At 39.8% G+C, this 26,483-nt stretch overlaps 2 protein-coding genes across 4 annotated transcripts; one reads left to right on the top strand and one right to left on the bottom strand.

Annotated features, from left to right (window-relative positions):
• Positions 1-3,115: 3,115 nt before the first annotated feature.
• LOC145421758 (uncharacterized) lies at positions 3,116-8,612 on the bottom strand. 3 transcript variants are annotated; one of them, XR_013903127.1, is made up of 13 exons: positions 8,198-8,560; positions 7,728-7,888; positions 6,804-6,829; positions 6,632-6,664; positions 6,446-6,535; positions 5,963-6,034; positions 5,766-5,854; positions 5,551-5,653; positions 5,216-5,318; positions 5,084-5,136; positions 4,897-4,975; positions 3,810-4,003; positions 3,116-3,701 (listed from the first exon to the last, which is right to left on the bottom strand). XR_013903127.1 is itself a non-coding variant. In XM_080292476.1 (12 exons), exons 1-12 carry the CDS (start codon positions 8,227-8,229, stop codon positions 4,140-4,142), a joined length of 1,377 nt encoding a protein of 458 aa, XP_080148602.1. In that variant the 5' UTR covers positions 8,230-8,583; the 3' UTR covers positions 4,010-4,139. The 3 variants fall into 3 exon arrangements, 2 of the variants coding, with proteins under 2 accessions (XP_080148602.1, XP_080148603.1); XM_080292476.1 differs by lacking the exons at positions 3,116-3,701; positions 3,810-4,003 and adding an exon at positions 4,010-4,675 and having other exon boundaries at positions 8,198-8,583; XM_080292477.1 differs by lacking the exons at positions 3,116-3,701; positions 3,810-4,003; positions 5,551-5,653; positions 5,766-5,854 and adding an exon at positions 4,010-4,675 and having other exon boundaries at positions 8,198-8,612.
• Positions 8,613-9,208: 596 nt separating this feature from the next.
• Positions 9,209-25,328, top strand: LOC145421762 (acyl-coenzyme A thioesterase 2, mitochondrial-like). Its single transcript, XM_080292483.1, has 4 exons — positions 9,209-9,361; positions 20,054-20,509; positions 20,881-21,068; positions 22,714-25,328. The coding sequence occupies exons 2-4, from the start codon at positions 20,059-20,061 to the stop codon at positions 23,320-23,322; spliced, it is 1,248 nt and encodes a 415-aa protein (XP_080148609.1). The 5' UTR covers positions 9,209-9,361; positions 20,054-20,058; the 3' UTR covers positions 23,323-25,328.
• Positions 25,329-26,483: the final 1,155 nt, after the last annotated feature.

Here is a 26,483-nt window from a genome sequence, read left to right on the forward strand (position 1 = left end):
AAGCTTTGTAAAGACATTTGTGCAGAGAGCCATGACAGACTGGAGTGCTTACCAAATCAAAAAGTTACCACTGATCCCTTTGGAATAAGAACCTGAGTTGCAAACAAATGCAGAGCTGCTGGATATGTTTTTTTAATAATCTCTCTTTTGAATTTAACCTTTTGGATTTAATGTCAACTTAAATACAGTTTCAGTCAGTGGCAGACCTGTAATATTTGACCTGTACTAAATGAGTATAATAGTATTTGCCAGTGTGGCAAGCACGTCCCATTTTACTTAGAGGTTAACTCTAATGGAGCCAATGTTGCTATGTGAACTTTGCTCCAGATACCATTCCTGCTATCCAGAAAGTACATCATGAAAAGCTATTCGTGTACACGCAGAACACCCAAAACAACGCTTAACAACAGTGCAATCCTCTATGCCAGGGGTCTCAAACTCGCGGCCCGCAGGACGATAGTTTTTGGCCCCCACCTTAATATGAAAATTTAATGTTAGTGCGACCCGCGAGTTTGATAATGTATTTTAATGTATGACGTATGGAGTGTTTCTTTCTTTTCTGTACCTGGCTGGCTTCCTCCTTTGGGCAAACGCGGACATTCGCCCCAGCGCGCTGCGTTCACAACACTTCAAAAAAAGTTTTTTTTTTTCAAGTTGCTGCCCAGCGGGACATTATACGTATATAGATTTATACACACGTCAGTGGGATTTTTAGTTATTTTTTCACAGAGAGAGATCTCATATTAACTCTCAAAGTGATGCGTAGGCGGCGGGATAAAAGAAAAGTAATGAACTCAATGCAGCCCAATTTAGTCTGCAGTCACATAGCGACACCTGTTCATCGGCAATAACAGTCCCCGGTAACCCGGACTAATTATAGAGTCGCACCGTAATTTGTCGGTCGATGTTTTTTATTTGCATCACTCCGTTTGCATTGCAGCATACATGAACATTACATATATTTCAATATAACTGTACATATGGCTTACGAGGACTTCTTTGCAAGCATCTAGTGTTACTTGCAAAATTAGCAGAGGCTGACAATGACATCTATCCAAACATGGAAACAGACATTTCTACCTTGGCAAGAATTGCAGTGAAAGAAAGGCATTACTTTGTACACTGTGAGGACTTGAAAGTGATAAAAATGCCAAGTTTGTTTGGAAATCTGTGTTTTTTTGCATCGGCTGAAACACTTCAGTGCACTTGTTGTACGTTCTCTCACTATAACACATGTGCTTGCCTGAAGGTGGCTTGTAGCCATTTTAAAAAAATGAAAAACCCTCTGAAAAGTCCTCTATCAACTTTGAATGACACTCCTGTAGTTGAAAGCACAGACAAAAAATGCACAGAAGATGCAGTTGGAAAACTAAATGCTGTTTTAGACACAGTTAAACAGTGGGCATTCATTCCAGAGGGTATTACTCCAATGATAGATGAACTGCATACAAATGTCTTAAAAACAAAACAAGTAGGCAAAAGTATATGCCAGTACGAAATAAAGACGACAGAGAATGCACGCAAAATTAGGCCATTGTATTCTAGCAAGAAACGTTCGGCCAGCATCGACATTCCAACAGTCTGTGAAAATGAATGTGAACAGTCGATAACCACTGAAAGAGAGACATCCTCTGGAGAAAATGAAAACCTTTTGGAATACAAAACAAAAAAGAGAAGAGTTAAAGCTAAGTATATGCATAAGTAGACTTTTGTGTGACATTTCAAAGGGACTGCATCCATTACTTCTGTTTATTGAAACCTAAAGCTGAATAGCTGTCTTAACTTTCTGCCAAGGAACAGTTGAAAAGAAATTGTTTGGTCTCTCAAGCAGTTGTTATTTATGTGTGTTATTCATTACTTTGGCTTGGTTGCTGTTTTTGATACAAATTCATCTGTGCCCATTGTAATATTTTCATATGTTACTATTTTTATATTGCTATGCATTATAAATAAAGGATTACTTATTACTATTAAAGGTCTGCATTTGTAATTGTTGGTATTATTTATAAAATATGCGCTCTTAAGTTTTTTGCTCCATAAAACGATACCTGTCACTTTTTGGACATAGAGTATCAGCTGTTGAGAATCCTGGCTCATACAAAATAGAAGTAAAAGGTTTCAACATCCAGCCTTTTTATGATTAAATACAAAGTGTAATAACAGAGTTATTGGGGTGTGATTTTGTTAATAGTTAGTCTTAAGTATAAGTTTAATAGTAATGAGTAAGAAAATATAGCCAGAATAATGGAATGAGACTAACACCTGACCTCACACTGAGATTTGGTATGAAGTGGCATGTTTGTGCTAATGCTGACATTGGGGCTCAGAGTTCCTCTGTGTGTATATATTTGTGAACGTTAACTTGGCTAATGTCCAAGGGTTTGACTGCTTTCCTGTTGGATTGTATCACAAAGAACAGGGATAAGAGCACCAGTGGCCGTGCACACCCTCATCTCTCTCCTTCACCCGATCATTAGTGTTGGAAACCGGCATTAGCTCAGAGTAGATTAGACTTCAGTATATGCAAGTGATTTGATTTTATGATTATTTGATTCAGTTTTTTCTGTGTTCAAGCTCAATTACTTTAATAAAATATGTTGAATTCAAACAAATAAATAAACAAATAAACTGTGGACATTACCCTTTTAAACCTTTCTGAAACAAGACAGGTAAAAACCAGTGTATAAAAGTTTACATAGGTATAAATAGCTCTAACACTTTACTCCAGCCTGGCGTCCACACATGTGGACATCACATTTTGGGTTATTTAGACCAAAATACTAAATCTTGATCAACAAGTGCCTGATATACAGTTACGAGGACATTATACTGCAACTGTTCTATCGAAATTTCAAATTAATGTCCTCATATGTGGCTCTCATTTTTCTCAGAAACAAAAATTAGGTAAAAAAAACAAAACCTGGTAATTCTTTCTTTTTACATTCATCGGGTTCCAATCGGCCCAAATATCAAAGAGAAATTAAAAATGCATGCCATGGAAGATTTCGGGTCTTAGGGGGTTAAAATGACCAGACCCCTCCGGCCTGTTTTCCAGGCCACTAAATTAAACCCAGTCAATTACCAATTGAACAGAATAAAAACCTACGAGGTCCACTAATAGTCCAAAAGTCCAAATCTTTAATAGAAAAGACAGGCAGAACTCAAACAAACAATAATCCAAACGAGGAGCATATATACACACTGGAAAGTAAATAATTATAAGTTATTAAATCAGACTAATTAAATACAGTAAAACTAATAAGGGAAGACGAACACACGGGAAATAAAAATAACAGTGTAAACATACCAAAACTCAAAATAAAACAGGAAAGTTACTACAAACCGAGTGTGACACAATTACATTCATATTGAAACATATGTGATAATTTTCTTTCTTTGTAGCATTTTTAAGATATGTGTTAGAACAGTCATTATGCTGTTTGGATTAGGAACCAATCATTTTTGCCAAATAGTTAACACAAACTTAGAACAACAATGAACAATTTTCAAGATTCTGATTTACAGAACAAACAAAAGTCACAAAAGGTTTCATTATTTAAGAGACAAGATCAAGTTTTTCACACAGGAATGAAATGACAGAATCCAGTGCAGCGGGGCCAAAGGTGTGTGTCAGCAAACTGAAGGTTGAGGAATCAGTCAGCTCATGTTTAAGATTGTGTTGGATTTTGAGAAGAGTCTGTCTGTTATTAGAAAGTAAGATTAACAATGTTACACCAATAACCCAAATACGGGGAAATGACAAATAATACCAAAAAAGATACAACTTTCATATTGTTTTACTAACTTACTTTGTCATATCAGCACTTGAATGGTCGATGCCTTTACAGACCATGTCTGTTGTGACATCGCAGGCCAATCTTCCGGCAAACCCGAGGGCTAGCTCCCCAGCCTCCTCTTCACTCAGAACACTAAACACCGTTACTTTAGTTTTGGCCTTCTTAGGCCTGTCAAGAATCATTGCGGGCAGTTTGGCTTTACGGCCCTAAAAAAGAAAAAGTGCAAACACCAAAAGAGCAGAGAGAGACACACACATGCGCACAAAGTTAAATGCTTTTGTTTACATGGTGTAATTGTGTATATGTTGCAGCAAATGCACAATTTCCAGCCACATTGTCACTTCATTGATACGAGTAACCCGGATTTATTTCAGGTGACATCAAAATCACGAAATGTATACCTACCCCAATCAAACCTCTGAAAACATGAACTGACATGTTCTCTGCGTTGATTCTGCGCTTGATCTCGTCTTCTGTTATTGTGTAGGTTTTCTTTTTTGAGCTTGGTACAGATAAGCGACCATGCACTCTGTAAACTGTACTAGTTCCTTCTGAATCAGTTTGGAATTCTGTATCTGCATCGATCCTGTCAACATCATCAGCAGCAGCATTATCTGTACTCAGACTTGTGCCGTATACTTCTGTTTCTTTTTCTTTGTCTTCAGTCTGTGTACCTTCATCTCTGACTGTCAGTCTTCCTATCTCACTGTTACTTGTCGATTTGCTGCAGATGTTCTCTCCCTTAGGAACTTTTCCTTTGTCATTCGCTGCCTGATGCTTTCCCTGATGACATTCTTCACTGGCTACTTCTATTGCTCCTCCTGTATAGCCACCCACTATGCTGCACAACTCCTTTCCCTCTGCTGTGCTGCACTGTGCTGTTACATAAAGAAGAATGATATAAACAGCACTATATCAATTTAATTGTGAAGAGAAATCCCCACAATACGACACAGTTATGTCTAAAATAGTTTTGTGTAAAAACTGGATCTTGAAACGTCCACTTTAATTACACAGTCCTGGTGTGCAAAGGCAAAATTACGAAAAAAAAATTCACTTTAAACATTTTTGGACATTGTTTAGTTATATTGTGACTTACTCTCACAGAAGATACAGATGCCACAAACAGACTTTGAACAACGCATGTGCTTGTATGCACCACATTTCTGGCACTGCACCTGTGAATTAAAAAAAAAAAAAAGAAGAAGAAATAAACAAACAAAAAACAAATGAACAAAGTCCATTAAATAAACAATCTATATGGCTAAGGACATGTCATAGTGTACCCGGTCTTTGGCTGCAATCACACACCAGCACTGACTGCACTTCCTAGTTCGATCTGCAAAATATAATTTGTTTAAGTACAAGTTACATTTTCCAATGTTAGAGAAAAAGAAGGCAGCTAATTTTATCTTTACCTATTGAGGAAAATAAGTAGTGGCAAAGTCGGGACCTGAGCTTTGTGATTTCAGTGTTGTACTCCTCCACTTGTGTTTTACCGTCAATGAGAGATTGGGCAAACTAATAATTGACGAAGAAAAAAAAAAAACAAAAAAAAAACAAAAAGAATTAGATTAACCCCCCCCGAGAAAAAAAAAAAAAAACAGAGCAACCAAAGCAAAGCATTACTGCTGAAATGGTTCAATCTACAAAAAAAATTGAGACTTTACCATCCTGCCTCTAAGGCTTTAAAAACTGAATAGGCAAAAATGTAAACATTACTTATATAGGTTAAAGCTATAGTTTTCAGTACCATTATGACATGCACTCCACATGAGTTCCCATCCTGTTGATGTGGGTGGCTCACATGTGACAAGGTCCACTCTCCAGTGCAGCCTCTTGCTGAAGCAAATGAGCTGAGAGATCGCAGTTATTACAAATAAAAAGCATATAGAGAAATCAATAACCACGTTTGGTAATGATTTCAATTAAATTAAATATGTTATGTTAAATATGTTAATTAATTACCTCCAGTTTTTCAACACCGCACTTTTTCTGACCTCCGACTCGCCAAATGAATTCATATAGACTATGGTCCTCTTGGGTATGTCACAAAACTGTTTTGTAAAAAGATGGATATGGTAGGCTTGGGCCTTGAGCTTTCCTAATGAGGGACACCGAAAAGTGTCATGCACTAGAGAGAGTGCAAAATCTGTGCAACTTACAAACAAGGTCCAGTGGCTGCCGTTTTCCAGACAGGCTCCAATCAATTTCTCATACATCTGAAAGATGTTTTTCTGGAAATAAAAATAATGTGACAAGTATGTTTTTCTGTCAAGAATGACACTGCAAAACTGCAAAAGCTTGTCAGGTGAGACTTGTAATTAATTCTGCAGATACACAAACATATAGAAAGTGTCATTTTTGGTTTACATTAATTAATTTCTATAGTGTGTACAAAACAAATCAAGACCACAGACTCAACACGCACCACTCAATTTTTGGTGTTCTTTATCAGTTGGCCAAGACAGAAATGTTTTAATCTGTGTGCATTGCTTTTGAACAAGTCTTTACACAGAAAAGGTTTCAGAAAGGTATTTTTCAGGTTCTTCTGACAAGGCTTCAATTTTGGAAAATGCTGTTTGTTTATAGTGGCAACTTATAAACCCTTTGTGATAAGAACATAGTTACCACAGTCCAAGTCATACCTTCAAAAAGTATGCACTTTGTGCTCTTGTGGACCCATCCAAAATTTTTCCAGTGATTTGGCTTGGTATTGGATAAATGTGAGGGAAATTCTATAAAAATAACATAAATACACCTATGTTTTCAAATACATTACAAAAAACGTAAACATGCTATGTCATTATGATCAAACAAGCTTTTCAACATACCTCACACTGCAAATAGATTAGGCCATCTATTACCTTATAAAACAAATAAATAAATACATATAAATAAAAACAGAACTAAGGAACACGATTCATTAAGTAAATTGTACAATAACATTGCATGTGATAATAAAAGGCTTGATTGGTTGATTATTCAACATGAGTTGACATTTACCTGACATTGTGAAGGAGTCACAGTTTCTGTAAGGGTGTAAGAACATAACATGTGGATTTGTTACACTTCTTTTTCACAAGTTAATAACAATCAATAATTTTCATTCCATTATTTACAAGCTATCACACGATGTCCCAGGGACAACATTTACGCGATGTCCCAGGGACAACATTTACGCGATGTCCCAGGGACAACATTTACGCGATGTCCCAGGGACAACATTTACGCGATGTCCCAGGGACAACATTTACGCGATGTCCCAGGGACAACATTTACGCGATGTCCCAGGGACAACATTTACGCGATGTCCCAGGGACAACATTTACGCGATGTCCCAGGGACAACATTTACGCGATGTCCCAGGGACAACATTTACGCGATGTCCCAGGGACAACATTTACGCGATGTCCCAGGGACAACATCTACACGATGTCCCAGGGACAACATTTACACGATGTCCCAGGGACAACATTTACACGATGTCCCAGGGACAACATTTACACGATGTCCCAGGGACAACATTTACACAATGTCCCAGGGACAACATTTACGCGATGTCCCTGGGACAACATTTACGCGATGTACCAGGACAAATTTGTAAATTTCTGGATTACTGTTAATCTCCATAGAATCAAGAACTCATGTCCAGTTTCACAGCTATGGACCAGTTAATTATGTTTCCAGGTGATAGTTTGATTCATAGATTCAGCACACAACCATAAGTCTAGGCCTTTTAGTCCAGATTCTCTTCACTTATGTTTGTAAAATGATCAGGGAAGCTACTGCAATTTTGCCTGACCCAACCCCCGGGCCACGAAACACCCAAAAAGTTGGGGAACACTGGTTAGCTAATGCTGTCGTCAAGTAGCCTATCGCTAGCAAACAAACAGCAAGCCAAGTGAGGAACATATGTATAATGCTTACCGTTTATTAAAGGAAAGTATCCTAAATTGACTTCAAATTCGGCGGACAGGCGGCGGTTTTTCGCTTCTTCACTTGTATTTCGAAATACTCGAAGGCGGGTATTTCGAAGTCGCAAAGGAATGACGTCACAAGAAGGTGATTGGTCACTTGCAATGTTGAACCTGGAACAACATTAATTATGATGATGTGGGAACAATGCTGACACGAGGAAATCAGATCGTCCAGGAAAGGACATCGTCCGTAAAATAAGCACAACATCCTCTGCAAGAATAAAAGAAAAGCCAGAAAAAGCTCTGTAACACACATACAGTTTCTAGGTCTGACCAACAATCTCCATCACCAACCAGTGTTGCCTTCTACTTTTAAATATCCTATGAACCTCAAGTAAAGCAGCAATCTGAGAGCGAAATATACCGGCTCCATTCTTTTAGTACAGGTAAGCAGTAATATTCTATAATAACTTCTCACACCTTCTATTCGAGCGCCCTCTGTCAGACATCATTTACAGTTTCAATAAAGCTGCATTCACAAACACTGCAACCCAGTTTTACTGTTAAGCGACAATTACAGTTCACCGTTTTGAGTTGTTTGTATCCACTTATCAGGAACCCGACTATAGTTTGAAAGTCCAGGGCATGCAAAGTTCATTCTTGCACAATGCTCGACTTTAAAGGGACCATCAGTGTGAAGCACTCTGGAAAGACTGGAGCAAACGGTGGACTGACTTCTTAACAAATCAGTTGTTAAGAACTTCAGTGTGGTGACTGATTAGTCAATGACTGAACAATCAACAGACTTGTAACCTTTCAGTAACATGTGTGTGCTGTATGAACTATAATATTAAAAAATATTATGTTACTCTTGTACATGTATTCAAGGATCATGCTGCTAACTCAACAAAAACAATCAGGTCAGATGTTAAAATGACCTGTTTTCTGCATTCTAAAATAATCTACAAACTTACCTACAGACCGTTTGTTTTGAAAACAGCTGAAATATAATATGATCATTTCTGGAGCTGATTTGACATCGGCTTTCAGGATATCCAGGAACAGATCGACATGTTACATACTACCCTAAAACTCAGTGTAGAAGCGCACGAACGTTTAAGCGGTTAACAAGCGGCGGCTGGCTCGACTGTGGTGGGTAAAAACACCGATGTCAACACATTAAAGTGAAATAAAATCAGACACTTTTTGCAGGCTGACTTTAAACTCTGCAAAACCGATTTTCTCAAGAATAAACCACTGCAGAAAAGCAAACGTCACCCATTATATATATATATAATATATCCTAAAAAATTATATATCTTGTGCTTAACTTTTGCAAATAGGTAATATTTTGATAATTTGGCCGGATATTTAATGTTGCTACATTCTCGCCGAAATCGTCGCACTATTTTATGCACTAGAAACAGTGCTTTTTCAGAACTTTACTTCCAGTTCTGAATTTCGTTTGAAATGCATTCTGGGATACTTGGCTAAGGCAAAGTCCAAACAAGTCGTCACCAGAAGCGTACTTTGAGCGCATTTTGAATTTAAAACATATTTGGGCTGCGACTCAAGTCTGTCTTAAGTCCGCGTGATCACGGGTACTTCGAGAAACAAAACCAACCACCAGACTCATTCGCTTCGGTGAGTTTTGGTTTTAAGAAAAAAAAAAAACATCCTTGTAAAACTCTCGGCTGTTGCACATATATGGAGATACATTTGTCTCGAAAGGTTGAAAATAATCTACGATATACAAATGTGCGGACTGAGTTAATTTTGAGTGCTCACAAATCCGTGCTCCAGTCCACATAGATACACAGCAATGTAAACATATGGAAAACTATTTTGCAAGTACTGTACATGTTACAGTACAGTGATAATTTACATATTGAGGTATATATATATATATATATATATATATATTATTTTATTTTATTTTATTTATTTATTTATTTGTTTTTGCCTGTCCCGTTTGGATTTTTAGCCATCAGAATTGTTGTCTGAAGGCCAAGAAAGATGCCAAGTGGATTTACTTTACCAAGTGGATCATCGTGGCTTTGCCATATTGGTCCATTTAACTGACCTTTATTATAATTATGTATTTATTTTATTTTCATTTTTTAAAGATGGGACAGACATGACTGGGGGATAGGACAGGGTTAAAGAAAGAGAGGGTGAGAAAGAAAGAAAAATAGAGGGGAGAAGAGATGGTGAGAAAGGGGGGAAGAAAAAAAACCAAAGAGCAACATAATAAATCCAGGCTGGAGAAATCCAGGCTCATCCAGGCTGGAGAAACTGATCAGGAGGGCCCTGTTTCAGGAAGCCGGTTTAGAAAACTCAGAATGAAAAACGACACTCACGGTTGAGTAACCCCGAACTGTCCAACTCGGAATATTCGGTTTCAGAAAGGCTGATAACAATTAGTTCAATCAACGCGGAGTTGCGTCAACCCCAAGTGAAGCGCGCGGACGAGGATACATAAAGCCCTGATAAGCGGAGCACAGATTAAGCGAGTCACCATGGAGACGGAGGGAAAGAAGGCGCGGTCAATGTATTTCACAGCGCTTGAGGCCGAAATTCTGATGGCAGCATATGCCGATAACATGCAAATTCCGCGGAAAAAAGTAACACAGCCACAGCTGCAAAAGAAAGAGAGCATGCATGGCAAAACATAGCCGACAGAGTCAATGCGTGAGTGTTAATTTAAACATTGATCTAGGGATTTCCACCCATTTAACACGTTATTTTATCATATGTTATTTTATTTGTTATTTTATACATTTTATTTTGTGATGTGATGTGAGCGCAGGTGCAACCCAACAGGCCCCAAACGTGCCTGGCAGCAAGTAAAAATGAAATATAAAAATTAGAGATGGACCGATCCGATATTACGTATCGGTATCGGTCCGATACTGACCTAAATGACTGGATCGGATATCGGAGAAAAATAAAAAATGTAATCCGATCCATTAAATATCACGAAAGCACCTCACAAAACTTGCAACACGCCGTAACTCACCTCAGAACGTTAGCATGTCGGAGCAGTATGCATCACGTGATAGAGCGGCTGTGGCATGCGGGACCTGTCGGTGGTCTGGATAGCATTTGGAGCTTCGCTAGCAACCCGGCATTTCATCTCCGACAAAGTTATCCCCGAGAGAAGTAAAGCAAGTGTGTAAGTCCATCTCTGAATGTTTGTAAAGCATTCCTGCGTTAAGCTTAACGAGCGACTGCCTCTCGCTCTCCGGCTGCTACTTCAATCGTGAAACTGCTTAAATGATCAGCTGATCGGCTTTTCTGTCGCGAGTCCGTCTTTGTTTTTGGCCCACTTTGCACCAGAAAGAGGAAACCAGCGGCTGAACAACAGCAGCACGTTTAAGCTTGATAAGCTGTTGTTAGAATTTATTTAATATTACTTTCTACACCAGGATCTTTTTCTACGTAGCTGACGCTGGTAACTGTACAGGGGCGGATCTAGCAAAGTTTATCCAGGGGGGCCGATAGGGCATTAACTGGGAAAAGGGGGCACAAAGACATACTTTTCTTTCTTATTCTCATTTAAAATGTCTAGCTTTTAATAAATAATTATCTGACACACAAAGTTTTAATTTGATGTAAAATGAATAGAAGTCAATTACTGTATATAGTAACTATTAAGTCTAATATACCCTAGTAAGCTATAGTACTTTTTCCTTTGGGAAGGTACCATCTGTGCAGTCTGCAATTTTGTTGAAGAAAGATGTTGAATCTATTTAATATTTCTTGAAAAATAATTGATTTCTGTGCATTTTTTTTCACACTGCATCAAATTAAGGTTGATTACGTCGATTAAGCATCATGAGGTGGCGCGTGAGGGGTGGTTCCCTATTTTTTATTTATTTATTTTTGTTGTTGCTGGGAGTTGGAACCCTATTAGTTAGGTTGCTTAATATTTACGCTAAGTACTCTTTAAAATACCAGAATAGGGAGGATGGTGTAGGTCTAAGTTTATTAGATTGATCAGTATTGCTGAACTATTAAATATTTTTTTTGTACACAGGTATAACAGAATAGCTTTAGTGTAGTTGTTGTTTTAAACTTGAGTATGAACTTGCAGACTTGCAAAATGCAGCAAGATATTTTAAAAAACAGTTTTGTTGATTAAAAAAAACACTATATCGGATTCATATCGGTATCGGCAGATATCCAAATTTATGATATCGGTATCGGTATCGGACATAAAAAAGTGGTATCGTGCCATCTCTAATAAAAATATAGTCCAAACAGGTAAGGTGTAATTGTATTATGAGCCATAGTGCTTGGTCTGTTTGTCCGATGTAAATCAATTGCAGTTAGAGGCTACATTAATTTTCTTTCTGTAAGCACTTATTGAAATTATCTGAGCACATTACAAGTACATATTTGCTTACTCTGTATGCTCAAATGTGACCCGTTATAGCCAACAGAAAAAAAGTGGAGGCCCGAAAAACAGGTGGGGGTCCTCCACCACCACCACTCACAGAGGCTGAGCAGTTGGCCCTCAGCCAAAACAGTGGGCGCCCTGTGGCCGAAGGCATCTCTGCGGGGACATCCTCTGAGTCAATAACCCCGCAAGACACAAGTGCCTATGTAACACTGATGTAGCACAGTTTCTTCTCCAGTATTGGCAAACTGGGCATTAGTGGTGGCTTTCTGTTTTGTCGGTCCCTGTCTTTGCTGCCTCTCTGTCCTCTTCAGTTCGAAGGAGTAATAGAAGCTCAGTAAATTTGGGGGGGTTGTGCTTCTTTTGCTTAAGTTGGAGTTCCGATATTAGATTGTTATCCCAACATCCCCTGCAGAATTGATTCAACAGTCGGTTGTCTATGTCTTTCTCTAAAACACCCCCTCTTTTTGCTGCATGCTGTAATACCACCTGCAGACGTTGCAAATAGGCCGAAGGCTTTTCTCCGCTGTCCTGGAAGGTGTCCATGAACTTGGCGTATAACTCATCTCCATCTTGCACAGTGCCATAGGCTGAGTCAAGTTGTTTCATATAGACCTCTGGTGGTGTGTCAAGGCTGAGATGCTTTACCATATTACAGGCAGGAGGCAGTAGACTGTCACGAATCAGTCTGGTGCGCTGCAGATCAGATATAGATGGATCTTTCAGGGCTAATTCGACCCCTGACCGCCATATATCATAATCTGTCTCTTGGATTGGCCTGGGCACTTTACCAGAAAACGCTCTCAGTCGATGGAATGCATGCAGCAAGCTGTCCCCACTCCGAACAACGTGTTCCACAACATAGCGTTGTACTTCAGGAGGGTTGAGATCAGCCGCTGGAATGGAGGCAGAATGCCTCTCTCCGCCGTGCGCTTCAGCACTACTGGTAACAGAAGGGGACTTAGATGGAAGAGGGGCTGGTAGTGAAGAAGGAAAGACTGAATCGGGAGGGTTTGAATCTTCTAGTTCTGGTTTTGCAACCACTGGAGTCTCTGGGTTGAGCTCTGCAAGGGACCGGCGTATCTGGGTCATCCCCTCACTGAGGACTTCTGCATAATCCCTCCCAGATAATTTGGCTATTCTTTTTAAGTCTGCCAAGTAAGTATTTGTCTTGGAACCACTAACTCTTGATGCATAAACTTCAGATAGACTTTCAATATAGAGTTTGTCACCTGAATCTGACATAGATGTGTGCGGTAGCAACTGAGACAACCGCGTTAAAGATAAACCCGAAGCGTACTCAGCGACAAGCATGTCATTAAATTCAGATTCTGGTGAATCTATAGTAACCTTGCGAGCTATGTCACCATACTGTTCAAGGAAAAGTACAACTTCATTAACTGAGTGCTCAGTTACTCCGTCAACTAAAACCGCATTTGGGATCTTAATGGCAAGTGTCTCAAAAACTTCCATTATGGGGAAAAATGAATTGGTGAGTTTGAATATATATTAATTACTAACCAAATCAGCTCCTGGCTGGCTTGCCAAGAAATGTAACACTGATGTAGCGCTAATGAGTTAATACGGGCTAGGGATTGAGTGTGATTTTGTGGTTATTATTAATCAGAAGATTTAGGAATGCTACTGGAGCTGATGGGCAGTAATTAAATACACACAACACAAAATGCTTTTGCAGGTACCATGTATTTAACCAAAAGCAAAGAAAATTAAGAAAAGAAAATGAAAGCTTAAATAATCATTCCTGCTGTAGCTATTTAATTAATAGAAAAACCTAGTGGGGGTGCACAAAAACAACTAAGCAAATTCTTCTGGCTTATACCAAGCAATATAGATTCTCAAAAAAAGTTCCCCATAAATAACACATGTTAACATCGAAAACACTGATCCACACTGAAGTCCATGAGTTTTATCTGAATATCCATGAGAGATGTCCAAGCGCTATTGTCCATAAACGGGGGAACTGGTGTGTATGATTGTGGAAATCAGTGTATTCGGAAATTACGGGACAGAGCGTCGTCTTTGATAGCTTCCTACCAGTCCAGTGGAAGCTTCAATGCAGAATGAGTCCTGCTCCTAGCCGTTCATTGGCTCGCCATCCTTTTTCATACCCAAAAAAGGTTCACCTGGCCTGCATTAAATAAACAAGGCCAATAAGAAATCACAAGAATAACATACAAAAATGTCAGCCAATTAAGCTAAATACATTAAGTTATTCTTGTTCCTGTGTACACAATTTATAAAAATAAACAAACAATATATTGGTTAAATATAATATTTCTAACCAATAAGGATTTAACTGAAAACATTTCAACTGCTACATACATACATACATACTATGTAGCTCCACAACATTTGTTATTCAACAACTATCAGTCAAATCAAAATCAAATTGTTTGGACCGGCAGCAGCCGATTAGGGTCAGCTGGTAGCAATACAAACAGTCAATTAAAAGTTCAAACTCACCAATTCCGTTCTGTTCAGTGCACAACAACATTATGGCTCTGGCTCACAGTAATCAGCATCTAAGTTGCATAAGTTAGTTGGTGTTAAAAAAAATGCATTAAAACGGGAAAAGCAAATGTTTGCCAATACACACCTGCAACAGCTCTGTCACCTGGCTTGCCTCCACGCATCTGACGGGAGGAAGCCGGGACAGGCTTACTATGGCCTACATGCCATTCGATTGGCTGAGCAAAGTCATGTGGTTGGAGTCATGCATTTGTGATGCGTTCAATGGCAGGAAATAAGTGCAGGAAATTACTCTGGGCTACACCTACATAGGGGGTAAATTCAAAATAATACATGATGTGCATACATCCTTTCTTCACAGTCACCTTTGCAGTGCTGCTCATTCATTTGATAAACTCTTTACCATAATGGATTATTTTGTAGTGAAGTTATTTTCCTACTGATTTTGCCTTCCCTCAGTCTTGGTTGTCTTTGAGAGCATAATGACAATGAAGTGTAAGGTGATTGGTATGTTTGTTAATTGCCATTTGGTCCCTTGTAAGTTATAAGTGACCTGTATAAACCTCATATTCTATCAGTTGATGGTGTACTGCATCTGGTGCAGCCTCCTGTTGAGCCAGACCAACATGCAGTTGTGAGTAATACTCCACAGATTATATGAATTTACAGTAGAACAGCAATGTTGTTTATTTCTTTACTACAGGAAAATAATGAAGAAACATTGACAGCTGTTACAGAGGAGGAAGCAACAGAGACACTTTATGAGGTTTACATCTTTTAATACTTTGTGTACAGGAAATACAGGCGACCAATAAAGCCAGTTGAACAAAAAATCTGTTTATTCTTCTTTCAACATGTTGAGGTGATGGGTCAAAAGAAATGATTGTGACATATGGTGTCTCTGACTGCGCTTCCATCTTGTATGTCCGTGGGAGGGTCAGGATGTTCATGGTTTGGATCACTGCTGTTTGGTTCAGAAGGACAGTGTTCTCCTCTAATTGTGGCAATGTTGTGAAGAATCACACATGCCACAATAATGTCACATGCCCTTTCTGGGGTGACCCTGAGTCTTTGCAGGCACTGGAACCGGGCCTTAAGCATTCCGATAGTCATTTCAACTCTGGCTCTTGTCCTGCAATTAGCCAGATTATATCGCTGCTGTGGGCCCGGTTCAGGGTCAGAGTAAGGGGTAAGCAAATAGGGTAAACATGGATACCCCCTATCACCAAGCAAGTAGCCAGTGAACTCTCCTAAGACAGAAGGATACACTTCAGTTCAAATGTCCCTGAAGCAATTGGTCTTTATATATTTTAAAGTATTTTCAACTCACCATGTCCAAATTTTGTGCTCAGTGTACATTCACGGAATATTTGTGAGTCATGGACAGAGCCTGGCCACTTGGCTTCCACATTTGTGATAATGTTGGCAGCATCATATATGATCTTCACAGTGCAGAGAACACAAATTAGCATCCATTACTATAATGAAATAATTTGTTAGTTTGACATGCTACAGGGAACTATGTACCTGTACATTAATGCTGTGGAAAGACTTCCTGTTCACATAGTCTCCTTCATTTACTGAAGGAGCAATGATTGGAATGTGAGTGCCATCTGTACAGCCAATCACGCCTGGGAACCCTGAAAATAAATGTAAAATTTAAGTAGTAGTTCAAGTATCACCACATCATAAATTAAGTTTTGGTCATCCTGATACCTGCAATTTTGTGGCATCCCTCTTTGATGAATCTTGTGGGTCTATGACCGGGGAACACCACAAACGAGTACAGGAGACGTTTCAGTGCAACTGTAACATTCCTGACTGCCCGACAGACGGTAGCCTTGGAAACGTGCTCAGCGTCACCAATATTATACAGAAAGCTCCCGTTTGCAAAAAACCGAAGTGCAATACAAATAATATGTACAGAACTGAGAGCATGTCCGCGATGTGTCACATGCGTAATATATGGCCTGAGGATGTTATCCAAATAAATTATAGATTGTGCTGAAAAACGGTAACGTTCACACAGAAAATCATCAGGAAATGATAAAATGTCCAAACGCGCTCTAATCACTCTCTCCCGGCGGAGAGCTCTGCGGAGAATTTGGGCTTCACGATCTACTGGCTCTTCAAGGAAGGGACACGCCATGTCTGACACTTCCTACTGTCAGGTTTCCGACAAAGGGGCGGAGACAGTCAGGGTTAGTTGTAGTAAACCTGCTAGGGGGCAGGTTAGCTTCACGGCGTGTGTCGTCATAGTGACTCACTCAGGCTGCAGCTGAACTCGCTTTGTGAAACCGAAAACCCAGAGTTTTCGTTAACTCAGGGTATACTTACTCAGTTTTTCCACTAAACCGGCTTCCTGAAACAGGGCCGAGGGCTAGCTCTGTGGTCGGCATGAAGCTGGACACTCTGGTGACAGTGGCAGAGAAAAGGACATTAAAGAAACTGATGGACATTATGGACAATGCCAGGCATCCTCTGCACACGGCCATTAACAACCAGAAGAGTCTGTTCAGTGACAGGTTGCTTCTCCCCAAGACAAGAACTAACAGACTTAAAAACTCCTTTGTCCCACACGCCATCAAACTGTTTAACTCCTCTCTGGAGGGGAGAGGGAGGGGAAACAGGAGGACAAAGGAGGGGGGAACAACTAAGCTGTAGTGCCTCTGCACCTCACTGTACAATACCTTTTGTGCAATACTTTTGTAAATAGTCAACAGTGCAATAGACCTCAATACTTGAAATGTGCAATTCACTTGTATTTTTATTTTTTATTCCTATTTATTCTATTTATCCCCTTCGTATATTTTATTTATATTGTCTCTGTATTTATATATGTGTGTGTGTGTGTGTGTGTGTGTGTGTGTGTGTGTGTGTGTGTGTGTATATATATATATAATATTCTGTAACTCTGTAACTTCTGTCGGTGCTGTGCTTTTTTGGAAATCGAATTTCCCAGAGGAACCCACCCGAGGGATTAATAAAGTTCTAATCTAATCTAATCTAATCTAATCTAAAAACAACACCCTCACAATAAACTAGCTAACAATAGATAACAGTAGATACTTTTTTTAAATTTCACCTGTTGGGAATGAAAAAAGAAAACAAGCAGAAGAAAACGAGAGCAATAGAATAAACAACATCACGATGATCTATGGGAATATAACGGTAAATACTAAATATTAAACATTATTGTGCAGCACGTAAGATCAACAGCGCACAGTGTGCTTTGAGGTAGGAGCCAAAAAGGGTGTAGTTTGTGTGTGTGAGCACCCGTGTGTACACCTGTAAGCATGAACGCGCTTGTTTTTAAAAGGTTCCTTCATGTAATGATCTGCTAGAGCAGCGGTCCCCAACCTTTTTTGCCCCACGAACCGGTTTATGCCCAAAAACATTTTCACAGACCTTTAAGGTGTTGCGGATAAATACAACATAATAAAACTAGTACCGGTACCGAAAAAAAGAAGATTTATTCATAACACACGTGAAAAGACCCAGGAAAACCGAGTTAACGATAAAAACGATAAAAACGATAACAAAATAACGCTGAAAAACGATAAAAACCCTGAAAACCATACATTTCACACCTGAGCCTCAACTCTCGCGGCCCGGTACCAAACGACTCACGGACCGGTACCGGTCCGGGGATTGGGGACCGCTGTGCTAGAGGGTGTGGGGAGCCACAGCCCCATCCACCAGGGCATGAAGCAGGTATGGAGGAGATCAAAACTCCAAACATCCAGAGGCCCCCAGAACACAAGAGACCAAGGAAGACCAACAGAGGGGCAGCCGCGCCACTATCCCAGAAAGAGCTGACGAGAGTCCCAGATGAGGGGTCACTCAGCAGCCGCGGAGCAGAAGCCGGGGGGGTTGCAGTGACGTGCCCGTGAGCTCCGCTGGCAGCCAGCTGTGCCTGAGTGACCGAGCCCCAGGCCGAGAGGCTGAGGGCACCCCACCCCCGAAGTGGTCCGAGCGAGCCCCAGGCTCCAGGCCCCGACAAGCAGCCACCAAGGAGTGAGTCGGTGTGTACCTGGGCGCCCATCCCCGGACACAAAGAACCACCAACGCACCGATGTCTGAGGGCGTCTGTCACTGGCAGGGGAAGTGGTGGGGGGAGATAGGCCTCCATACCTTGGAGGGCCCGAGATGCCCCCAGAGAGGTGGCGTCTGATACCCGACCAGATACAAACATCCATTCCCACCCTCATGCTCTCATATGTAATTACTCAACACTCACCCAACTGGAGATATATTCCTCTTGTTAAAAGACCCATATTCACAAGGCGGTCTTGTGAATACCCTCAAAGCTGCAGGACTGCTTTGAGGGTATAGAGAATGTAATTTGTGAACAACATTGAGAAATCAATAACAGTTTAACCCAGGGGTAGGCAACTCCAGGCCTCAAGTGCCGGTGTCCTGCAGGTTTTAGCTCATTCAAATTGCTAAATTATCTCCTAAACGTGTCTTGACATTCTCCAGAAGACTGGTAATGAACTAATCATTTGATTCAGGTGCGAGACCCAGGGTGAGATCTAAACCCTGCAGGACACTGGCACTCGAGGCCTGGAGTTGCCTATCCCTGGTTTAACTGATTGCATGACAGAATATATATCAAATTCTGTGAACACATCATCCTGCCAGGCAGGACTGTATCACTGGATCACTTTTTCCTGATTATCCTGGACTCTTTGTGCCTCTGTTATTTCCAGTCAGCTTGTGTTACCACCTTGCAAGTCTTATTAACTTTTAATTAATTGTGACTATGCATTGATGGCATGGATTTGGGACCTTTTGTCCTAATCAACATCTATTCAAATTTTTTGTTTTTAAAAGTTTAATTGTAAACAATGGAAGAGAAATATCACTTTGAAGTTGGTGTTTACCTTTTGAAGTGGCTGTGTGATCATGAAAACGGGAATCAAAACTGCCTGAAGTTCAACGAGTGACTGAATAATTGTACTGAACATAAAAAAAACCTTTAATGGAAATCCATGCAAACCATTTACTTAACTAGAAAGAAGTCTTTACTGATGGGTGCATGGGAGGGTATCTGGTGCAAAGGTATCACACTAACAGTGGCTGTGCAAGAGCTGTTAAATATTAACAAAAAATAGTCAGAGTTTCTGTCTCGCTCTGGAAGATCCTGCTGTGCTGATTTGCTGCCCAGTGTAAAATATTACTGCCACTGTCTGAAATGGGCACTTGTAATGTGGTTGCTTGCTAATGATACATATTTAAACTGGCACATTTTTTGAGTGGAGTTTGGATTTGGGTTTCCTGCACTCAGAGACCAAACTGGGACAGTGGGTTGTTGGTGTAATTAATAAACATAATGTAATGTAATATGGATCGATCTGTCTCTGAAATTTCTTACAAAAAGTATTGTGTAAGGGGACTTTTTATCTTACATTCATAAAGTCCAATCTTTTTCTCTTTTTCAGAAAAGATGTCCTCTCAAGTGAGACTGAAGCTGCTGCCAAGCATCAAATGTATGTTTGATGAGCCCATTCAGGTGAAGGTGGCCGGGCTGAGGCCAAGGCAGGTTGTCAACATGAGAGCCAAATTAACTGATGACAAGGGAGTGGTGTTCAGCTCCTCGGCCACCTACAGGGCTGATGGCAGTGGGGAGGTCGACCTGAAAAGAGACCCCTCGCTAGGTGGGAGCTACGTTGGAGTAGAACCCATGGGTCTGCTGTGTTCCATGAGGCCACATACCATGCACAAAATATATCTAAAGACAAATGCCATAAACCCCCAGGTGGTGAAGTTTTCTGTGCATGAGGAGGAGGGCAGATTACTGGCAGAGATGATGAATGAGAGGCTTCTGATGAGAGATGGGGTCACCAGGGTTCCCGTCAATGAAGGGAACATCCGTGGAGTCCTTTTCACTCCTCCAGGTACTGGAGGTGGTTCCTAGGTTTCTATGTTCATTTTAGTTCATTTAACATTAACCAGCTTTTAAATCAACATTGTTGAAATTAAACTTTAACTGTCATTCAGTCATCTGAAACTTCTAGTTCAAATTTTAATTTTCTCCCACCTTGCTTACTGTAGTTCACATTTCAGGTGCGTTTCTCAGTCCTCCACAACTCATGTCCAGTTAGTACAGAATGCAGCAAGACCTTTGTTTGAAAGACTGCTAACAAAAAATAGCTGACTGTCACATATTACACCTATTCTTGCGTCCCTTCACTGGCTTCCAGAGAAATTAAGAATAAAATTTAAAATATGACTTGCTGCTGATTAGAATCTTTTTTCTTTCTTCCAGGAAAAGGTCCTTTTCCTGCTGTGTTGGATTTGCCCACCTCAGTATCTGAGGCAAGACCCAGTCTACTGGCTAACAAAGGCTTTGTGGTTCTCTCAGTGGCGGTGTACAATAAGAAGGGTGACAATATCACAGAGACACATCTGGACCACTTTGAAGAAGCAATGAATTTCTTAAAACAGCAACCAAAGGTGAGTTGCTCTAGTGCGCACAGACAGCAGAAAGATGTTTCATACTGAAGGAAAGTTTATGTTTCTATACTCTGTGCATTCTCAGAGAGGAGAGTAAATTTGTAGATCCCAGGTGGAATATCTGCTGTATTCCTGTAGCTAATGGGGATCTTAATTAGCTTAAGTGGAGTTTCAGAAATACTCTCATTTACATTCATTCAGATAATTGAATAAATTTCAGAGAGCATAAAGCCTCAGCTTTACGACATATTTTTTGTAATCGCACAAATCTTCTTGAGAAAACATGAATTGTTTCTATTATCACACAATAACATAATAATTTCTAACATATAATAATTTTCAAGATCAACATTATCAGCCCCCTGAAAAATTGACCTTTTTATTGATAGTAGAAGCCACTGCTGTGCAATGTTTGAGCTGTCACTTGAGAACGCATCACCCCAAAAACAGAAGAAATCCTTTTATAATTTTATAGAATAAGAAATGTTGAAGATCTCCAAGCAAGAAATAGATATACAAAGTTATCACAGCATTTCCAAGTTTCAATATGCAAAGTTAAGAAATTCAGCCAAGAGAGTCACACAGTACAGAACAAGCTTGGCAGGGTAGGAAGCAAAAGATTTCAAACACTCTAGAAAGAAAACTAGTGATAGATGTGTCTAAAGACCCCAGTACTACTGCCAAGACACTAGAATCTAGAATTGTAGTCTCAAAAAGGACAATCACGAGAACAAACAAAAATTTGCAGTGTGAAGTGAACCAAGGTCCATGCTAGAAGCCAATAAAATCTGGAGGAGCTTGAGAGATTTGCCAAAAGAGGAATAGACTGTAGAATGTAACAGCGGCTCTGCGTAGCGTGATAACGTGGTCATGGGGCCAAGTGGGGGAAATTGGGCTTGAAGGGGTAACTGTAGCATGGCTTGGTACATAGAGCGATCACACTGAGGAGCGTGGAGTTAGAACTGTGGTAAAAGGGGAGTACTAGAAAAGGTGAGCATGGCTATATGTCTTGCTTACTTGCAGGTGGAGTGAAAGATGCTTGGAGGGAGAGGGGGCGTGAGTTAGACGGTGTGAGATGGCTGACCTGAGTTCCGTAGGTTCCGAAGGAGTGTGATGGCAGGAGGGCAGGCAGGTGAAGCACGGAGAGATTTCCAGAGAAGAGCTGGGTTATCCGAGGTTCAAGAGATTAGCTTAATTTGGGGGTAAGGGTTTTGGAGGTTCCGGGAAAAGCTAGGGCACAAGAGAACAAGGTAAGAAAAGCACTTGGCAAATAACATGGAGCATTAGAGCCAGCTACCAACATGAAGTAGTTGACAAACTGTTGGAGAGGGAATATCAGTGTAAGGCTTAAATCTCTTTAGCCTGATTGCCTCAACTCAGCTCCAGGTGAGTGAAGCTGTTGGAGATATGACGGCCCTGCCCAGGGCCAGATACCAAGGAGACTCAAGACCCTGGTAGAAGTTTCCAGCCACTCACCCGGATCATGATAGCTTCACTGTGCATATATGAATGTGTTTATTTATTTAGTAATGGTAATATGCATATGTAGTCCACAAAAATGAAAATAATGACAGGTAGAGTCAGCCCTGCGCTCCAAATGTTTTATAGATTTGCATCGCCTTTTAATTTCTGTGTTATTTCACAGGTGGGCAGTAAAGGAGTTGGCATAATGTCAAGATGCAAGGGAGCAAATATCGGACTGGCACTCGCTGCTTTTGTGCCAGGTGTCGAGGCCATAGTGTGCATGAATGCCTGTAACGCCAATGTGGTCACGCCTCTCTACTACAAGAAACGGCAGATCCTGTCATCAATACTGTTTGACGAAAGCAAGTTTATTCCCACCGAGTCAGGTGCAATCATCATAAAGGATGCTCTTGAAGATCCCCTGGCAGAGAAGAATAAGGGCAGCTTGATCCCCATTGAACGAGCCAAGAGCCATTTTCTTTTTGCGGTTGTAGGAGACGACCTCAACTGGGACAGCGAAGCCTACATGGATGAAATGGTAGTGAGACTTAAGCATCATGGGAAGGAGAACTTTGAGACTGTTTTTTACCCTGGAGCTGGACACATGTTGGAGCCACCTTATGCACCCCACTGCCCCTCCAGCTTCAATGCAGGTGTAGGCAAACGAGTGCTGTGGGGAGGTGAGCCCAAGGCCCACATAGCAGCTGAGATCCACCTGTGGAAGAAGATCCAGGATTTCTTCAAAACTCACCTGAGTTGTGATGCAGCACAGACTAAAGCCAAGTTATAGATTCAAACAGGATGATTAGAAAGCTTGAGTTACAGAAACATAAATCATGACAGCAAATTGACTGTATGAAAATCACATTTTATAATTAATATAATAGTTGTTAATATGACAGTTTGAAATTTTAGGTGAAATTATGATTCGCACATGTCTTCCCCTCCTGTATCTCCTGAGCCCTGTATACATGTTTCTTTTTTCATTTTTCTTTATAATTTTTTGGGATTGTCACTTGATCTTCTGTCTGCTTATCCTGGACTCTACAGTCAGCTATGGTTTATTTCCAGTCAGCCTTTCTTAATGTTTCATTGAAATTACTTTTTATTTGTTTTGGCTATTTGTTCCATCATCACAGTGCCAAAAACATTATATGATGAGTGTAGATACATGTTTTTAATTTTTGCGTAACGCTGATTTTGTTATTTGATCCCACATTACTGTACTTATCTTTTGTAAATTGATCTTTATGTTGTAATTAAAAACAACAACAAAAAACAATTGTGTTAAAACTATTAAAGCCTAAAAAAAAACGCAACAAAGAATAATGAGCTGACAAATAGACTTCAGTTTAAAGTTTAATTTACACAGTTTCCTTTCTGAGAGACCAGCAAATTAAAAAGATGACCCATGAAACATAACATATTAAAAATATTCAAATATATATAATATGTAAATGGGAAACTAAAAATGGCTTTATTGATATGGTCCAACCCACAGATTAATTTCTTAACTTTAGGTGGAAGCAGTTTGTTATTATGTGAGAAGAAAAAACAAAACAAGGTGAGACAATGTAGCTACTCCTGTTTAATGGTTTACTCGTATTTTAAGGTAGTAAGTAAGGTACTAAGTCCACACAAGTCGTCACTAGAAATAAGGTATTCACTTGCTTTGAGCATATTTTGTATTGAACCATATTTGGTCTGCGACTCAAGTCCGTCATAAGTCCACAAGATCACGGGTACATCAAGAAACAGCACGGACTAGTGACTCATTTTCTTCAGTGAGTTTTGGTTTTAAGAAAAAAACATGCATGTAAAACTCTCTTTGGGCTGTTGCATATTTTATGGAAATAATACATCTCAAAATGATCTAAAAAAAAGATTTTACAAATGTGTGCACTGTGTGAATTTTGAGTGCTCACAAATCCCTGCTCCACACAAACACACAGAAATGTAAACATACAGAAAGCTATTTACAAGTGCATATTTCAAAATCATAATGAACATATAAAAACACATTTTGAAGCTAAACTTCACAAATCTGCTCATTTGTGCAGTTAAAAGCTCCTTGAGCATAATACACTCGCACACACCAATCACAGTTGACAGTGTATAGGAATTTCTTTTACTTATGTATTAATCACATTATTTTATTGTATAATGCCTTGGTGCCACTGGATTTTAACATGTTTCACACTCATACTATAAGACAAATGGTGGGGGTGTAGTAAGGAAGTTGAGGGAAGCAGACAGCTCCACAGGAAGAAACTTTTGTCTCTTTGAGGACTCTGGTAGGTAGCAAGGGAGTGTGAACCTTAACCTCGTAAGACCCTAACTCTTCCACAGCATGTATTTTTAATTTCTCTTTGATATTTGGGCATATTGGGGCCCAATGAATGTAAAAACAAAGAATTACCAGATTTTTTTTTACCTTATTTTTGTTTTTATGAAAAATCAGAGCCACATATAAGGATATTCGTTTAAAATTTTGATAGAACAGTAGCAGTATAATGTCCTCATCAGTGGATATCAGGCCCTTGTAGAGCAAAATTGAGTATTTTAGTCTAAATAACCCAAAATGGGAAGTCCACATATGTGGACGCCAGGTCCTAGGAGGTTAAGGTGTGAAACAGCTGTGTACTGCCTTTTGTTCCTGGAGAAGGTATTTAACTGAGAGCCATGTTAGACTCAGGGGAGACTCTGCTGACCTGCCCCACGGTCATGTAGGCTCTCCACCAAGCCTGGTTGTCTGTTCTTTGTGTGTTTTGATTAAAGACTGTTAGCTACCGCTCACCGCTCGTCTGCAGGCTTTATTTAAATGGAAAACTTCCACAACAACAGTTAACCACATCACACATTGCTCAAGCCTTTAATTTAGTTGTGATTTTCTTGGTATTATAATTTAAAATAATTCAAATATCCAGCTGTAGTTCTGTTGTTTTTCTAAACTCATCAAAAGTGTTTTGGGGGTTTCTTTTTGTATTTTACTTTTAGAGATATGCAGTTCTAAGAGTATTTTAATCTAAATTTCTAAACCGAAGAGACTTCAGGAAAGTCTGGCGGCAGAAGCTTGATAAATCCATCCATCCATTCGCTTCTGCTTATCCTTTCCAGGGTCGCAGGGAGCTTAATAAATCTGCTCTATAATTTGACAAAAGCACACTTAAGTCGTACTGAAACTGTAAACTGTAGATTCCATCACATAAATCTTATTCACAATATTTTTCTACTCTGATATCCTGAGCGGCCCGGGAAAGAGCCAATACCTTGTGATTTCCTTTTTGGCTGCTACAATCAGAATTTTTAAAAGATATTAAAGAAATTATCAGAATTTTTTAAGAATATGGAAGAAATTTGTAAAGGTATTTTATTTACCTTGAGCTTTGTGGAACTCAAGCCGTAACGTTTTAATTTTCCAGCAGTCCCACCTTCCAGGCCTCACATAACCTCCAACGGTTGAGTGTTCTCATGTCAAATATCCCTTTTTAACTACAGAAATTTTTATCAGTGGTTTATTGTCCTGTAAGGAGTACAGAAAGGTGTATCTGAGTACTTCATACTTTAGAAAAGAAGTCTTTACTGATGGGTGCATGGGAGGGTATCTGGTGCAAAGGTATCACATTAACAGTGGCTGTGCAAGAGCTATTAAAAATTAACAAAAAATAGGACACAGAGTTTCTGTCTCACTCTGAAAGATCCTGCTGTGCTGATTTGCTGCCCAGTGTAAAATATTACTGCCACTGTCTGAAATGGATCTAATATTAACAGCTTGTTGAATTAACAGTGGGCACTTATAGTGTGGTTGCTTGCTTGCTAATGATACGTATTTAAATTGGCAAATTTTTTGAGTGGAGTTTGGTGTAAAGCATTTCATGCACACTGAGCACAAACTGGGACAGTGGATTATTTTAAACACTGCATGGTAGCAATGGCACCCTTCAGTGACAA

This window comes from Astatotilapia calliptera, chromosome 18, assembly GCF_964374335.1.
Source record: "Astatotilapia calliptera chromosome 18, fAstCal68.1, whole genome shotgun sequence".
Lineage (NCBI taxonomy): Eukaryota > Metazoa > Chordata > Actinopteri > Cichliformes > Cichlidae > Astatotilapia > Astatotilapia calliptera.

Coding starts and splice junctions, on each gene's coding strand:
- LOC145421758 (XM_080292476.1), bottom strand. CDS start 8,229: ATGATGTCTGACAGAGGGCGCTCGAATAGAAG. Junction 5,319..5,550: donor GTGGAGTGCATGTCATAATG/GTACTGAAAACT, acceptor GTCAATTATTAG/TTTGCCCAATCTCTCATTGA. Junction 5,137..5,215: donor CTACTTATTTTCCTCAATAG/GTAAAGATAAAA, acceptor TATATTTTGCAG/ATCGAACTAGGAAGTGCAGT.
- LOC145421762 (XM_080292483.1), top strand. CDS start 20,059: ATGTCCTCTCAAGTGAGACTGAAGCTGCTGCCAAGCATCAAATGTATG. Junction 20,510..20,880: donor AGTCCTTTTCACTCCTCCAG/GTACTGGAGGTG, acceptor TCTTTCTTCCAG/GAAAAGGTCCTTTTCCTGCT. Junction 21,069..22,713: donor TCTTAAAACAGCAACCAAAG/GTGAGTTGCTCT, acceptor GTTATTTCACAG/GTGGGCAGTAAAGGAGTTGG.